This window comes from Echiichthys vipera, assembly GCF_963691815.1.
Source record: "Echiichthys vipera genome assembly, chromosome: 6".
Taxonomy (NCBI): Eukaryota; Metazoa; Chordata; class Actinopteri; order Perciformes; family Trachinidae; genus Echiichthys; species Echiichthys vipera.
In genome coordinates this window covers 404,124-421,623 of record NC_139831.1, presented here as the reverse complement: position 1 = coordinate 421,623, position 17,500 = coordinate 404,124, and the positions used below count along the sequence as shown (strand labels likewise).

General features: G+C 44.4%; 2 protein-coding genes across 2 annotated transcripts in view; one reads left to right on the top strand and one right to left on the bottom strand.

Annotated features, from left to right (window-relative positions):
* Nucleotides 1-17,500, top strand: part of nfkb1 (nuclear factor of kappa light polypeptide gene enhancer in B-cells 1) — a 40,109-nt gene that overhangs the window by 489 nt on the left and 22,120 nt on the right. The window contains exons 2-5 of the mRNA XM_083914893.1: nucleotides 2,549-2,592; nucleotides 3,681-3,762; nucleotides 5,993-6,033; nucleotides 8,164-8,262. Coding sequence (XP_083771019.1) covers nucleotides 2,554-2,592; nucleotides 3,681-3,762; nucleotides 5,993-6,033; nucleotides 8,164-8,262 — 261 coding nt within the window. The 5' untranslated portion in view covers nucleotides 2,549-2,553. The remainder of the gene's footprint in view (nucleotides 1-2,548; nucleotides 2,593-3,680; nucleotides 3,763-5,992; nucleotides 6,034-8,163; nucleotides 8,263-17,500) is intronic.
* On the bottom strand, nucleotides 2,620-2,868 carry LOC310948481 (uncharacterized protein; the record flags this gene model as incomplete). Its single annotated transcript, XM_083915624.1, has 2 exons — nucleotides 2,620-2,738; nucleotides 2,781-2,868. Coding segments are annotated over 2 exons (207 nt in total), but the record flags the coding sequence as incomplete, so codon positions are not given.

The following is a 17,500-nucleotide window of genomic DNA, read 5'->3' as shown; positions in this document are numbered from 1 at the left end:
TGTGTGTGTGTGTGTGTGTGTGTGTGTGTGTGTGTGTGTGTGTGTGTGTGTGTGTGTGTGTTCAGCTGCACACTTCCTCATTAACAGGTAACTTTAACAAACGTCTCGCGCCAAACTCCGTCTGAAAAACGCGAACTTCAGGTTTGATTCCGTGTCAGGAAACGATCCAAAGTGTGAATGAGGCGGAGAAAGGCTCCGTGTGTCCGCGGGGACCCACCGGAGAGTTCGGCTCCGGTTTCACCGACCTCCGGTGTTTGGTTTGAGTCTGAATCCGGGTTTAGTTGAACCTGAGCTCTGGTTTTACAGAGACGGAGGCTTCAACAGGACGAAAGTGTCAGAAAATACAGAAATACATTAATACATACAGGGATGACTAAATGAATAAATACATGAATACATAAATACATGTTTAGATACATTAATAAGTAAATACAGAAATACATGTATAGATACATTAATAAATAAAGGAATACATAAATACATAATACATGTATAGATACATACATAAATAAAGGAATACATAAATACAGTAATACATGTATAGATACATACATAAATAAAGGAATACATAAATACATAATACATGTATAGATACATACATAAATAAAGGAATACATAATACATACATTAATAAATACAGGGATAAATGTATAGGTTAATAGATACATGAATAAATAAATACATAAATGTGTAGATACATTAATAAATACAGAAGTACATGGATAAGTACATGTACAGATACATAAATAAAGGAATACATAAATACATAATACATGTATAGATACATACATAAATAAAGGAATACATAAATACATAAATGTATAGATACATTAATAAATACAGGCATGAATACATTATAGATACAGAAATACAGAAACACATGAATAAATGTGTAGATACTTTAATAAATACAGGGATACATTAATTAATAAATACATGTATAGATGAATAAATACAGATGTAAATGAATAAATGCAAAAACAAATGTATATATTGATAAATACAGGAATGCATAAATAAATATAGAAATAAATAAATGCATATATAAATAGATACATGATTTAATAAATGATTTAATAAATAAATGACTTAATAATTAAATGATTTAAGAAATAAATAATAATAAAAATGATTTAAAGAATAAATGCATGAATAAATCCTCATTAACAAATGGAAACAGAAATACAGATTTAAAGAAATGTAGCAAAACAAAATGTAAAAATATATATTTAGTATTTTATTTATTATTCATTCATGCATTTATTTCAGCATTTATTTCCATACTTTATATTATTATTGTATTTTATACACTTATGCATTTATTCATTTTTTTATTTCTGTATTTCTGCTTAATTTATGTATTCTTATATATTTATACATTTATTTATGCATTCATATATTTATTTATTTCTGTATTTCTTTGTGTTTATATATTTATTAATTAATTTATGTATTTATTTATTTCTGTATTCCTATTGTTTATTTATACATTTAATTATGCATTAATTTATTCATTGATTTATTCTAGAATTAATTTATTTCTGTATTATTTTGTTTATTTATACATTTAATTATGCATTAATCTGTTCAATGATTTATTCCAGAATTAATTTATTTCTGTATTATTTTGTTTATTTATACATTTATTTAAGCATTAATCTGTTCATTGATTTATTCCAGAATTAATTTATTTAAGTATTTATTTTTAAATTCCTGTATTTGTTTTATTTTAGTAATTTTATATTTATTATTATTGAGGCTTTAGTCACGTGCAGTCCTCCATCACTTCCTGCTGAAGAAAAGTGTGAAAAAGGCTGAAAATGTTGTTTAAACTTTACCGTAAAGTTGATTAAACACCTGCCGAACTAAAGTCGGGATTCCCGTGAAGCTAAAACGTATTAATTTATATTAATTTATTTAATTTTTACTGATGTAAATCTTTAAAAAACCGTTAAACTGTCGGATTTGTGGACGGACTTCCGTGTTCCGCGGGCTAGCTCCCGGTTAGCTCCCGTTAGCTCCCGTTAGCTCGGACAGGCGGCGGTTTTCACTCTTTTAACGACTTTCTGTGACGTTAACGGACCGTCAGTTACCATGGTTACTGTCGGTGCTGTTCACGGTTAACGTGTGATAACTGTTAACAACTGTTTGTTGTTTAAAACGGTGTTTTTAACAACACAAACAACACAAACTGTCAGTTAGTGCTAGCTAACTGTTAGCCACAGGGGGCTAGCAGCGCGATTCACGCATGCGCAGTTTAAGTGAGGCAACAAGTGTGAGGTGTTATTTATTAATAAATAAATAATAAAAAAGATGCTAATGTTAATAATTTATTACACAGGAATGTTGTTAAAACTGATTTTCTGAGTCATTTATTTACTATCTATTTATTTATTCACTGTTTTATTTATTGTTTACTGTTTATTAATTTATTATTTTACTATTTATTTACTGTTTATTTATTTATTTATTCTTTTATTTACTTTAATAAATGTTATCTGTATAAAAAGCACTGTGGCTGCTTTGACCTTTGACCTTTGACCCACAGACACCATGGCAGGAGACGAACACTTCCTCCACACCTCCACCCAGGTGAGCCACCATCCCTGGTCCAGGTTCAGGTCCTGGTTCTGGCTCTGGTTCAGGTTCTGGTTCAGGTTCTGGTTCTGGTTCTGGTTCTGGTTCAGGCTCTGGTTCAGGCTCTGGCTCTGGTTCTGGTCCAGGTTCAGGCTCTGACTCTGGTCCAGGTCCAGGTTCAGGTCCTGGCTCTGGTCCTGGTTCTGGTTCTGGTTCTGGTTCTGGCTCTGGTTCTGGCTCTGGTTCTGGCTCTGGTTCTGGCTCTGGCTCTGGTTCTGATTCTGACTCCATACAGAAGTGTGATTGTGTGGAAGTCAATGAGAAAATGAGAAACTTCTCACTGGATTTTTGAACTCAGCGAACATTTTCAGAACGAGGTTTATTGGTTTTTTAGTGGTTTCAGTGGGTTTGGTGGATTTAGTTGATTCTGGGGGTTTGTTGGGTTCTAAGCGGGTTTTTGGGGGTTAATGGTCGTTTTTGGTGCCTTTTGGTGGGTTTAAGGGGATGTTGGTGGGGTTTGTTGGGTTTTAAGTGGTTTAAGTGGATTTTAGTGATGCTTGGTTGGTTATTAGTGGTCTTTTGGGGGTTTTTAGTGGTGTTTTTTTTTGTTTTGGTGGGTTCATAGTGGGGTTTGTTGGGTTTTAAGTGGTTTAAGTGGGTTTTTAGTTGTTTTGGGTGGGTTTTAGTCGTTTAAGTGGGTTTTGGGTGGGTTTTAGTCGTTGGTAGTGGTTTGTGGTGGGTTCTAAGTGGGGTTTGGTGGGTTTTTGGTCATTTTTGGTTGTTTTTTATTGGGTTTCAGTGTTTTTTTTAGTGGCGTTTGGTTGGTTTTTAGTGGTGTTTTGTTTTTTTTTAGTTGTTTTTGATTGGTTTTGGTGGGTTCATAGTGGGGTTTGTTGGGTTTTAAGTGGTTTAAATGGGTTTTTAGTGTTTTTTTTAGTGGGTCTCAATCTCTGGTTTCGAGTCTTCTTCAATGTAACATGATGTGAGTAAATGACGGTCTGACTTAGAGTCAAACAGACCATAAAGCAGGGGGCGCTTTAGGGGGCGGGGCTCCACAGCCGCCTTCAGCTCGTCCTGACGTCGCGTCTGACTTCTTCTTTCAGATTTTCGAAAACCTCATGATGGAGCCGTCGTGGGAGTTCACACATTTCCCTGTGATGTCTCAGAGCGCGTCCCTGCGGACAGGTGAGGAGACACAATCTGCTTTAACGTGTGTGAAACATGACGCATGTAAAGAAACACTGTCGACTAACGCACGAGTCTGTCAACGATTCGATCTGTTGATTTAAGGAAAGATCCGTAAAGTTTCTCGTCGACGAATCGTGGAAAAGCACGAGAGCGAACAAAAGCTTCATGGAAAGAAGTGAAACAGCAAAAAAGACGCATAAAAAAACTTAACGGACGAATGAAATCTGAGTCGACTGAAACCAAAACAACCACAGACTTTTCTGTTGCCTCCCAGGGCGCCCTCCCACTGTTCCTCCGTCACAGGTTAGAGCGCCCTCCCACTGTTCCTCTGTCACAGCTTAGAGCGCCCTCCCACTGTGCCTCCGTCCCGTGCCCCGTGCTTTAGGGTCCTTGTCCCCCCCTCCAGGCCCGTTTGTACTCACACTACCTGGGCCTCGGAGAATGCTTCTTGCTGCCTATACGTCATCACGCCGTAACACGTCACACGCATTGATGACGTCATGGCGTTGCGTGGCTTTGTTTCCAGATCTTTCCGTAGACCTCGGAGTTTTTGTGCGTCTTGTCGACTGTTTTTGAATCTTTTCATCGACCAAATCTGCAGTAAACACTCCACCTCCGCATCACACCAACGTGAACCTTTCACCGCCATTGTTTGAAATGTCCGCGCATGGTCCCTCCTTCTTTTTTCTACGTCCCAACAGGCGCACAGGAAATGACCTCAGAACCGCCGTAGGCCTCGTGCTCGTACACGTGCGCACGCTCGTGCTCGTACACGTGCAAACGTGCTTTACTAAAGCCCACCTCTCCCAAACGGGCCGTGGACGGCAAGCGTGCCGCTCCTAGACGTGGTACGGTTGCACTCACACTGGTCAAAGGAACCAGGCTTGACCCGCAAAAACCTGTTTTGGCGCGGTGCGGAGGGACAGTGTGAGTGCGCCCTTAATTTTGTTTTATGGGTCAAATACCTTTTTCTCATCCATCACATCTTTATCTATATATATATTTATTATAATAAAGCAGCTGAGATATGAGGAAATAAACTATTCTAACCCTTAAAAATCTTTGCATCATTTCCTTTAAAGTTAAAAACAACAAAAAAAGAAAACGCACGTGTTTTCATGGACGAGCTGCAGACGAGCGCCCTCCGAAACTGTCTCTGTGGAAAACGAACGTGTGTAAATATATAAAGGTGTAAATCTGTCACATGTAGAAAGCGTCTGTGCTGAAAGTGAAAGGCGAGTTTCGTGACGTGTCGGCGTCTCTGCTCTCACTTCCTGTTTGTCCCTCAGAAGCAAAACTTTTACATGTGATTCATCAAAAGACTCATTCGTTCAGTTCAGTTACAGAAAATAACAGTAAAACGAGAGAACGGAGAATTAAACTTCATTTATTCTGGAATAATGTTAAATTTGCTTCTTTTGATCTCATAAATCTGCAACTTTATTTTATCTTAGATTTGATACTTTTAAGAAGAAGAAGAAGAAGAACTACTTTATTTATCCCACACGGGGAAATTGGATTTTTTCACTCTTATTATTATACATGTTACACACACAGACCCGAAATACACACATGCACAACCAGGACCTATACATGCAATTAAGGAGAGATGTTAGAGGGAGGGGGCTGCCAGTGACCAGCGCCCTGAGCAGTTGGGGGTTCGGTGCCTTGCTCAACAGCACCTCGGAAGTGCCCAGGAGATGAACTGGCACCTCTCCAGCCACCAGTCCACGCTCCATACATGGTCCACACAGGGACTTGAACCAGCGACCCTACGGTTCCCAGCCAAGTCACCTATGGACTGAGCTACTGCCGCCCCAAAATCTCATTTAATCTCATAAATCTGCGACTTTTCTTGTAGATTTGATACTTTTAATCACGTAAATCTGCGACTTTTTTCTCTAAACACTCCCCTCCTCCCCCTCGTCCGTACTTTATGAATTTCATACTAAATTGGTCGTCGTAGCTCTTTTAAAACGTTATAATAACGAGGATCCGTGACGTTTGAAAGAGTTTTAAACGTAGATTTCACGGATCGACACCGCAGCGCTGAGGCCGGCGTGCTGAGGCCGGCGTGCTGAGGCCGCTGTGGAGCAGATGAAACTGTTACTGACGCATCCGTCGATCGTTCTCAAACATTCCCAATAATCCACGTCTGTGCTCGCGCTGCGTCTGTTTCAGATCTGTGAAGTGTTTTAACCTGATTCTGAGTTCCTGTTGTTTTCAGTGGACGGACCGTTCCTGCAGATCCTGGAGCAGCCCAAACAGGTAACAACAATAACAACAACAACAATAACAATAATAACAATAACAACAATAACAACAATAACAACAATAACAACAATAACAATAATAATAACTTTATTTGTATTGCACCTTCAGAAACAGCAGCTAACAAAGATCTAAAACACACAAACACAAGATCAACAAGACAAATATTACTAAAATACAATGAGGTGGAACATGATCATGAGTTATGAGTCGGGCATCTGGTCTGGATGAACCCTGGGCGCCTCCCTAGGGAGGTGTTCCAGGCACGTCCAGCTGGGAGGAGGCCTCGGGGAAGACCCAGGACCAGGTGGAGAGATTAGATCTCCACACTGGCCTGGGAACGCCTCAGGATCCCCCAGTTAGAGCTGGTTAATGTGGCCCGGGAAAGGGAAGTTTGGGGTCCCTGCTGGAGCTGCTGCCCCTGAGACCTGATCCAGGATCAGAGGCTGGAGCTGCTGCCCCCGAGACCTGATCCAGGATCAGAGGCTGGAGCTGCTGCCCCTGAGATCTGATCCAGGACCAGAGGCTGGAGCTGCTGCCCCCGAGACCTGATCCAGGATCAGTTCTGGAGCTGCTGCTCCTGAGACCTGATCCAGGATCAGAGGCTGGAGCTGCTGCCCCCGAGACCTGATCCAGGATCAGAGGCTGGAGCTGCTGCCCCCGAGACCTGATCCAGGATCAGAGGCTGGAGCTGCTGCCCCCGAGACCTGATCCAGGATCAGAGGCTGGAGCTGCTGCCCCCGAGACCTGATCCAGGATCAGAGGCTGGAGCTGCTGCCCCCGAGACCTGATCCAGGATCAGAGGCTGGAGCTGCTGCCCCCGAGACCTGATCCAGGATCAGAGGCTGGAGCTGCTGCCCCTGAGACCTGATCCAGGATCAGAGGCTGGAGCTGCTGCCCCTGAGACCTGATCCAGGATCAGAGGCTGGAGCTGCTGCCCCTGAGACCTGATCCAGGACCAGAGGCTGGAGCTGAGATGAGATGATCATGAGTTACGCAACATTGTATAAAACAAAATGATCATTTGCTCGTTAGTTAAATCATTTGAGGTTTTACAGACGAAGCAAATCAAAGTGTTTGGTTCAAACCTTCGACGCCACAAACAAGCGTGGAAATGGATCCAAGTCCCAAAGCAACAGATGAACCCGAACGGAAAACAAAAAGGACCTTTATGAATAATTAATGTCACATTTTCATCATTAAAGTAACTTATAACTGTTTTAAATCTGAATTACTCAAAATAAACAGCGTGTTCTCGTTCCCAGGGCGTCGGATTACAACAGCGTTCTGTCACAGCGCTTGGCGTCTCCGACACCATAAATTATGAGATTAAAAGAAGCAAATCTGCGATAAAATAAAGTCGCAGATTTATGAGATTAAAGGAAGCAAATCTACGATAAGAAAATCGCAGATTTACGAGATTTAAAAGAAGCAAATCTACGATAAAATAATGTCGCAGATTTACGAGATTAAAAGAAGCAAATCTACGATAAGAAAATCGCAGATTTATGAGATTAAAAGTAGCAAATCTACGATAAAATAAAGACGCAGATTTATGAGATTAAAAGAAGCAAATTTACGATAAAATAAAGTCGCAGATTTACGAGATTTAAAAGTAGCAAATCTACAATAAAATAAAGTCGCAGATTTACGAGATTTAAAAGTAGCAAATCTACGAGAAAAGTCGCAGATTTACAAGATTAAAAGAAGCAAATCTACGATAAAATAAAGTCGCAGATTTACGAGATTAAAAGAAGCAAATCTACGATAAAATAAAGTCGCAGATTTACGAGATTTAAAAGTAGCAAATCTACGAGAAAAGTTGCAGATTTTAGATTAAAAGTAGCAAATCTACGGTAAAAAAAATTGCCGTCAGTGTTTTGGGAAAAAAAATTAAAGTGTGTGTGTGTGTGTGTGTGTGTGTGTGTGTGTGTGTGTGTGTGTGTGTGTGTGTGTGTGTGTGTGTGTGTGTGTGTGTGTGTGTGTGTGTGTGTGTGTGTGTGTGTGTGTGTGTGTGTGTGTGTGTGTGTGTGTGTGTGTGTGTGTGTGTGTGTGTGTGTGTGTGTGTGTGTGTGTGTGTGTGTGTGTGTGTGTGTGTGTGTGTGTGTGTGTGTGTGTGTGTCGCAGCGCGGCTTCAGGTTCAGGTACGGCTGTGAAGGTCCGTCTCACGGCGGTCTGCCCGGAGCCTCCAGCGAGAAGAACAGGAAGACCTTCCCTGCCGTCAAGGTAACGCCCACGCTGCTACTGAAACACGTTATAATGAAAATGAGTGCTCAGTGGAAGAGTGGGTTGTTCGCCATTCGAGAGATTGGCGGTTCAATCCCCAGCTCGGTCCACATGTCAAAGTGTCCTTGGGCAAGACACTGAACCCTGAATTGCTGCACATGGGTGTGTGTGTGTGTGAATGGTTTGATTAGATGGTCTGTAGATGTCCACTGCCATCAGTGTGAATGTGACAAGTGTGAAAGCGCCCTGAGGTCAGAAGACGAGAAAGGCGCTACACAAGTACAAGTCCAGGTCCACCTCGCCGTCGTTTAGAGTGTTTCCAGCTCCATCAGTTCCCTAAAACGTTCTTCCCCCGGTTCAGGGAACAACCAGCTGACTGGAGTTCCCTGGTGTCTATGTGACGGGGGTTGAATGGTGAAATGAGGGAGTAACTCTTCCTCCGGTGTACACACACACACACACACACACACACACACACACACACACACACACACACACACACACACACACACACACACACACACACACACACACACACACACACACACCCCCCAACATTCAGCTGCTCTGAACACGCCTTTATGCTGCGTTCATAAGCAACGGGACACGGGATTCATCCTCCCTGGAGTTTAAAGCTCCGACTTCAGAGCGTTCCAGAACATTTAAGTTGAACGTAAACAGAAAACATCAAATACGTTCATAAACATATTGTCCAGCAGTGGATCACATCTTTATCAACTGATCTGGGGCCATTTATGTAAAGGCTGCATATGAATATGAAATGGACCTGGGTACAATATTACAAAACTTCAGTTTGTGTTAAATCACAGTATCTAATATAACGCTATAAGCAGGGAAGTAACGTTTACAGCCTGTTCTTTGACGTTTTATCTCACAAATTGTGTTTCCACGGGCGGCGTCATTGTTCTCCGACTTCTCTTGGTGAGGTCGAGGTTGGTTGGGCTCCCCAGAGTTTGTGAGTTGGAGGTCCAGAAGTACCTCGGACCTCCCACGGCACTGGAACACAGCTGTATTTCCACCTTCACCTTTGTCAGAAACACCAGCGTGGGGAAAATGGCCGACTTTTGGACACAACCAGGACACAAACGCCTCTTCTTGGTAGTGGTGCTGGTTGCCATGTTGACGTCCTCCCTGGGTTTATTGTTGTTGTTGTTGTTGTCACCTTGTTTTGGGCGCCGTTGCTTCCTGGTTTCTTCTGTTTCTGGGTCTGAAGCCGCTGCAGTGGAGTGGGGAGGTGGGGATCGAACCCACGGACCCACGCATGTGCAGACCAGAAACCTGAGATTACTTAATATTTACTTTACATTGATGCAAAATGACTGAAAACAGATGAAAAACTACAAAACATTTGAGTTCAGTGTGGAACCAAACTAAGGTGCCGCAGGTCTGTGAGTGGATCAGGTCTCAGTGGATCAGGTCTGTGTGGATCAGGTCTGTGAGTGGATCAGGTCTGTGTGGATCAGGTCTGTGAGTGGATCAGGTCTGTGTGGATCAGGTCTGTGTGGATCAGGTCTGTGTGTGGATCAGGTCTGTGTGGATCAGGTCTGTGTGGATCAGGTCTGTGTGGATCAGATCTGTGTGGATCAGGTCTGTGAGTGGATCAGGTCTGTGGGGATCAGGTCTGTGAGTGGATCAGGTCTGTGAGTGGATCAGGTCTGTGAGTGGATCAGGTCTGTGTGGATCAGGTCTGTGTGGATCAGGTCTGTGAGTGGATCAGGTCTGTGAGTGGATCAGGTCTGTGTGGATCAGGTCTGTGTGGATCAGGTCTGTGAGTGGATCAGGTCTGTGTGGATCAGGTCTGTGAGTGGATCAGGTCTGTGAGTGGATCAGGTCTGTGTGTGGATCAGGTCTGTGTGGATCAGGTCTGTGTGGATCAGGTCTGTGTGGATCAGGTCTGTGTGGATCAGGTCTGAGTGGATCAGGTCTGTGTGGATCAGGTCTGTGTGGATCAGGTCTGTGAGTGGATCAGGTCTGTGTGGATCAGGTCTGAGTGGATCAGGTCTGTGAGTGGATCAGGTCTGTGAGTGGATCAGGTCTGTGGGGATCAGGTCTGTGAGTGGATCAGGTCTGTGAGTGGATCAGGTCTGTGGGGATCAGGTCTGTGAGTGGATCAGGTCTGTGAGTGGATCAGGTCTGTGAGTGGATCAGGTCTGTGTGGATCAGGTCTGTGTGGATCAGGTCTGTGAGTGGATCAGGTCTGTGAGTGGATCAGGTCTGTGTGGATCAGGTCTGTGTGGATCAGGTCTGTGAGTGGATCAGGTCTGTGTGGATCAGGTCTGTGAGTGGATCAGGTCTGTGAGTGGATCAGGTCTGTGTGGATCAGGTCTGTGTGGATCAGGTCTGTGAGTGGATCAGGTCTGTGTGGATCAGGTCTGTGAGTGGATCAGGTCTGTGAGTGGATCAGGTCTGTGTGTGGATCAGGTCTGTGTGGATCAGGTCTGTGTGGATCAGGTCTGTGTGGATCAGGTCTGTGTGGATCAGGTCTGAGTGGATCAGGTCTGTGTGGATCAGGTCTGTGTGGATCAGGTCTCTGTGTGGATCAGGTCTGTGAGTGGATCAGGTCTGTGAGTGGATCAGGTCTGAGTGGATCAGGTCTGTGGGGATCAGGTCTGTGTGGATCAGGTCTGAGTGGATCAGGTCTGTGGGGATCAGGTCTGTGAGTGGATCAGGTCTGTGTGGATCAGGTCTGTGTGGATCAGGTCTGTGAGTGGATCAGGTCTGTGTGGATCAGGTCTGTGTGGATCAGGTCTGTGAGTGGATCAGGTCTGTGTGGATCAGGTCTGAGTGGATCAGGTCTGTGAGTGGATCAGGTCTGTGAGTGGATCAGGTCTGTGTGGATCAGGTCTGTGAGTGGATCAGGTCTGTGAGTGGATCAGGTCTGTGTGGATCAGGTCTCTGTGTGGATCAGGTCTGTGAGTGGATCAGGTCTGTGAGTGGATCAGGTCTGTGTGGATCAGGTCTGTGTGGATCAGGTCTGTGTGGATCAGGTCTGTGAGTGGATCAGGTCTGTGTGGATCAGGTCTGTGTGTGGATCAGGTCTGTGGGGATCAGGTCTGTGAGTGGATCAGGTCTGTGTGGATCAGGTCTGTGTGGATCAGGTCTGAGTGGATCAGGTCTGTGAGTGGATCAGGTCTGTGAGTGGATCAGGTCTGTGAGTGGATCAGGTCTGTGAGTGGATCAGGTCTGTGTGGATCAGGTCTGTGTGGATCAGGTCTGAGTGGATCAGGTCTGTGTGGATCAGGTCTGTGAGTGGATCAGGTCTGAGTGGATCAGGTCTGTGTGGATCAGGTCTGTGTGGATCAGGTCTGTGTGTGGATCAGGTCTGTGTGTGGATCAGGTCTGTGTGGATCAGGTCTGTGTGGATCAGGTCTGTGAGTGGATCAGGTCTGTGTGTGGATCAGGTCTGTGGGGATCAGGTCTGTGAGTGGATCAGGTCTGTGTGGATCAGGTCTGAGTGGATCAGGTCTGTGGGGATCAGGTCTGTGTGGATCAGGTCTGTGTGGATCAGGTCTGTGTGGATCAGGTCTGTGAGTGGATCAGGTCTGTGTGGATCAGGTCTGAGTGGATCAGGTCTGTGAGTGGATCAGGTCTGTGAGTGGATCAGGTCTGTGTGGATCAGGTCTGTGTGGATCAGGTCTGAGTGGATCAGGTCTGTGTGGATCAGGTCTGTGTGGATCAGGTCTGTGAGTGGATCAGGTCTGTGTGGATCAGGTCTGAGTGGATCAGGTCTGTGAGTGGATCAGGTCTGTGAGTGGATCAGGTCTGAGTGGATCAGGTCTGTGGGGATCAGGTCTGTGAGTGGATCAGGTCTGTGTGTGGATCAGGTCTGTGTGGATGAGGTCTGAGTGGATCAGGTCTGTGTGGATCAGGTCTGTGAGTGGATCAGGTCTGTGTGTGGATCAGGTCTGTGTGGATCAGGTCTGTGTGGATCAGGTCTGTGTGTGGATCAGGTCTGTGTGGATCAGGTCTGTGTGTGGATCAGGTCTGTGTGGATCAGGTCTGTGAGTGGATCAGGTCTGTGAGTGGATCAGGTCTGTGTGGATCAGGTCTGTGTGGATCAGGTCTGTGAGTGGATCAGGTCTGTGAGTGGATCAGGTCTGTGAGTGGATCAGGTCTGTGTGGATGAGGTCTGTGTGGATGAGGTCTGTGTGGATCAGGTCTGAGTGGATCAGGTCTGTGTGGATCAGGTCTGTGTGGATCAGGTCTGTGAGGATCAGGTCTGAGTGGATCAGGTCTGTGTGGATCAGGTCTGTGTGGATCAGGTCTGTGTGGATCAGGTCTGTGTGGATGAGGTCTGTGTGGATGAGGTCTGTGTGGATCAGGTCTGTGTGGATCAGGTCTGTGTGGATCAGGTCTGTGAGTGGATCAGGTCTGTGAGTGGATCAGGTCTGTGTGGATCAGGTCTGTGTGGATCAGGTCTGTGAGTGGATCAGGTCTGTGAGTGGATCAGGTCTGAGTGGATCAGGTCTGTGTGGATCAGGTCTGTGTGGATCAGGTCTGTGAGTGGATCAGGTCTGTGTGGATCAGGTCTGTGTGGATCAGGTCTGTGTGGATCAGGTCTCAGTGGATCAGGTCTGTGGGGAAAAGCCGGTCTGACGGCAGGTTGACATTTAAAACTTAAAAATAAGCGTGAAATGACGTCTTGAGGTGATGGATGAGAGGAAAGCAGGAAGTGTCGGGGACACGTGTGCGTGTCGAGGCTGCAGAGCGGGAAAACCCCTCCTGTCGTTCTGGTCGGACCCGTCTGATGATGATGATGATGATGATGAGCATAAACGTGTGTTAAAGTGTCCTCTAGGAGCATAAACGTGTGTTAAAGTGTCCTCTAGGAGCATAAACGTGTGCTAAAGTGTCCTCTAGGAGCATAAACGTGTGCTAAAGTGTCCTCTAGGAGCATAAACGTGTGATAAAGTGTCCTCTAGGAGCATAAACGTGTGTTAAAGTGTCCTCTAGGAGCATAAACGTGTGTTAAAGTGTCCTCTAGGAGCATAAACGTGTGTTAAAGTGTCCTCTAGGAGCATAAACGTGTGCTAAAGTGTCCTCTAGGAGCATAAACGTGTGTTAAAGTGTCCTCTAGGGGCATAAACGTGTGCTAAAGTGTCCTCTAGGAGCATAAACGTGTGCTAAAGTGTCCTCTAGGAGCATAAACGTGTGATAAAGTGTCCTCTAGGAGCATAAACGTGTGTTAAAGTGTCCTCTAGGAGCATAAACGTGTGTTAAAGTGTCCTCTAGGAGCATAAACGTGTGCTAAAGTGTCCTCTAGGAGCATAAACGTGTGTTAAAGTGTCCTCTAGGGGCATAAACGTGTGCTAAAGTGTCCTCTAGGAGCATAAACGTGTGTTAAAGTCTCCTCTAGGAGACTAAACGTGTGCTAAAGTGTCCTCTAGGAGCATAAACGTGTGCTAAAGTGTCCTCTAGGAGCATAAACGTGTGCTAAAGTGTCCTCTAGGAGCATAAACGTGTGATAAAGTGTCCTCTAGGAGCATAAACGTGTGTTAAAGTGTCCTCTAGGAGCATAAACGTGTGTTAAAGTGTCCTCTAGGAGCATAAACGTGTGCTAAAGTGTCCTCTAGGAGCATAAACGTGTGTTAAAGTGTCCTCTAGGAGCATAAACGTGTGTTAAAGTGTCCTCTAGGAGCATAAACGTGTGTTAAAGTGTCCTCTAGGAGCATAAACGTGTGCTAAAGTGTCCTCTAGGAGCATAAACGTGTGTTAAAGTGTCCTCTAGGGGCATAAACGTGTGCTAAAGTGTCCTCTAGGAGCATAAACGTGTGTTAAAGTCTCCTCTAGGAGACTAAACGTGTGCTAAAGTGTCCTCTAGGAGCATAAACGTGTGCTAAAGTGTCCTCTAGGAGCATAAACGTGTGATAAAGTGTCCTCTAGGAGCATAAACGTGTGTTAAAGTGTCCTCTAGGAGCATAAACGTGTGTTAAAGTGTCCTCTAGGAGCATAAACGTGTGCTAAAGTGTCCTCTAGGAGCATAAACGTGTGTTAAAGTGTCCTCTAGGGGCATAAACGTGTGCTAAAGTGTCCTCTAGGAGCATAAACGTGTGCTAAAGTGTCCTCTAGGAGCATAAACGTGTGTTAAAGTGCCCTCTAGGAGCATAAACGTGTGCTAAAGTGTCCTCTAGGAGCATAAACGTGTGCTAAAGTGTCCTCTAGGTGCATAAACGTGTGCTAAAGTGTCCTCTAGGAGCATAAACGTGTGTTAAAGTGTCCTCTAGGAGCATAAACGTGTGTTAAAGTGTCCTCTAGGAGCATAAACGTGTGTTAAAGTGTCCTCTAGGGGCATAAACGTGTGTTAAAGTGTCCTCTAGGAGCATAAACGTGTGTCAAAGTGTCCTCTAGGAGCATAAACGTGTGTTAAAGTGTCCTCTAGGAGCATAAACGTGTGTTAAAGTGTCCTCTAGGGGCATAAACGTGTGCTAAAGTGTCCTCTAGGAGCATAAACGTGTGCTAAAGTGTCCTCTAGGAGCATAAACGTGTGTTAAAGTGTCCTCTAGGAGCATAAACGTGTGTTAAAGTGTCCTCTAGGAGCATAAACGTGTGTTAAAGTGTCCTCTAGGGGCATAAACGTGTGCTAAAGTGTCCTCTAGGAGCATAAACGTGTGCTAAAGTGTCCTCTAGGAGCCTAAACGTGTGTTAAAGTGTCCTCTAGGAGCATAAACGTGTGTTAAAGTGTCCTCTAGGAGACTAAACGTGTGTTAAAGTGTCCTCTAGGAGACTAAACGTGTGCTAAAGTGTCCTCTAGGAGCATAAACGTGTGCTAAAGTGTCCTCTAGGAGCATAAACGTGTGATAAAGTGTCCTCTAGGAGCATAAACGTGTGTTAAAGTGTCCTCTAGGAGCATAAACGTGTGTTAAAGTGTCCTCTAGGAGCATAAACGTGTGCTAAAGTGTCCTCTAGGAGCATAAACGTGTGTTAAAGTGTCCTCTAGGGGCATAAACGTGTGCTAAAGTGTCCTCTAGGAGCATAAACGTGTGCTAAAGTGTCCTCTAGGAGCATAAACGTGTGCTAAAGTGTCCTCTAGGAGCATAAACGTGTGCTAAAGTGTCCTCTAGGTGCATAAACGTGTGCTAAAGTGTCCTCTAGGAGCATAAACGTGTGTTAAAGTGTCCTCTAGGAGCATAAACGTGTGTTAAAGTGTCCTCTAGGAGCATAAACGTGTGTTAAAGTGTCCTCTAGGAGCATAAACGTGTGTTAAAGTGTCCTCTAGGGGCATAAACGTGTGTTAAAGTGTCCTCTAGGAGCATAAACGTGTGTCAAAGTGTCCTCTAGGAGCATAAACGTGTGTTAAAGTGTCCTCTAGGAGCATAAACGTGTGCTAAAGTGTCCTCTAGGAGCATAAACGTGTGTTAAAGTGTCCTCTAGGAGCATAAACGTGTGTTAAAGTGTCCTCTAGGAGCATAAACGTGTGTTAAAGTGTCCTCTAGGGGCATAAACGTGTGCTAAAGTGTCCTCTAGGAGCATAAACGTGTGTTAAAGTGTCCTCTAGGAGCATAAACGTGTGCTAAAGTGTCCTCTAGGAGCATAAACGTGTGTTAAAGTGTCCTCTAGGAGCATAAACGTGTGCTAAAGTGTCCTCTAGGAGCATAAACGTGTGCTATAGTGTCCTCTAGGAGACTAAACGTGTGCTAAAGTGTCCTCTAGGAGCATAAACGTGTGCTAAAGTGTCCTCTAGGAGCATAAACGTGTGTTAAAGTGTCCTCTAGGAGCATAAACGTGTGTTAAAGTGTCCTCTAGGGGCATAAACGTGTGTTAAAGTGTCCTCTAGGAGCATAAACGTGTGTCAAAGTGTCCTCTAGGAGCATAAACGTGTGTTAAAGTGTCCTCTAGGAGCATAAACGTGTGCTAAAGTGTCCTCTAGGAGCATAAACGTGTGTTAAAGTGTCCTCTAGGAGCATAAACGTGTGTTAAAGTGTCCTCTAGGAGCATAAACGTGTGTTAAAGTGTCCTCTAGGGGCATAAACGTGTGCTAAAGTGTCCTCTAGGAGCATAAACGTGTGTTAAAGTGTCCTCTAGGAGCATAAACGTGTGCTAAAGTGTCCTCTAGGAGCATAAACGTGTGTTAAAGTGTCCTCTAGGAGCATAAACGTGTGCTAAAGTGTCCTCTAGGAGCATAAACGTGTGCTATAGTGTCCTCTAGGAGACTAAACGTGTGCTAAAGTGTCCTCTAGGAGCATAAACGTGTGCTAAAGTGTCCTCTAGGAGCATAAACGTGTGCTAAAGTGTCCTCTAGGTGCATAAACGTGTGCTAAAGTGTCCTCTAGGAGCATAAACGTGTGTTAAAGTGTCCTCTAGGAGCATAAAAGTGTGTTAAAGTGTCCTCTAGGAGCATAAACGTGTGTTAAAGTGTCCTCTAGGAGCATAAACGTGTGTTAAAGTGTCCTCTAGGAGCATAAACGTGTGTTAAAGTGTCCTCTAGGAGCATAAACGTGTGCTAAAGTGTCCTCTAGGAGCATAAACCTGTGTTAAAGTGTCCTCTAGGAGCATAAACGTGTGCTAAAGTGTCCTCTAGGAGCCTAAACGTGTGTTAAAGTGTCCTCTAGGAGCATAAACGTGTGTTAAAGTGTCCTCTAGGAGCCTAAACGTGTGTTAAAGTGTCCTCTAGGAGCCTTAACGTGTGTTAAAGTGTCCTCTAGGAGCATAAACGTGTGTTAAAGTGTCCTCTAGGAGCATAAACGTGTGTTAAAGTGTCCTCTAGGAGCATAAACGTGTGCTAAAGTGTCCTCTAGGAGCATAAACGTGTGTTAAAGTGTCCTCTAGGAGCATAAACGTGTGTTAAAGTGTCCTCTAGGAGCATAAACGTGTGTTAAAGTGTCCTCTAGGAGCATAAACGTGTGTTAAAGTGTCCTCTAGGAGCATAAACGTGTGTTAAAGTGTCCTCTAGGAGCATAAACGTGTGCTAAAGTGTCCTCTAGGAGCATAAACGTGTGTTAAAGTGTCCTCTAGGAGCATAAACGTGTGCTAAAGTGTCCTCTAGGAGCATAAACGTGTGTTAAAGTGTCCTCTAGGAGCATAAACGTGTGTAAAGTGTCCTCTAGGAGCATAAACGTGTGCTAAAGTGTCCTCTAGGAGCATAAACGTGTGTTAAAGTGTCCTCTAGGAGCATAAACGTGTGTTAAAGTGTCCTCTAGGAGCATAAACGTGTGTTAAAGTGTCCTCTAGGAGCATAAACGTGTGTTAAAGTGTCCTCTAGGAGCATAAACGTGTGTTA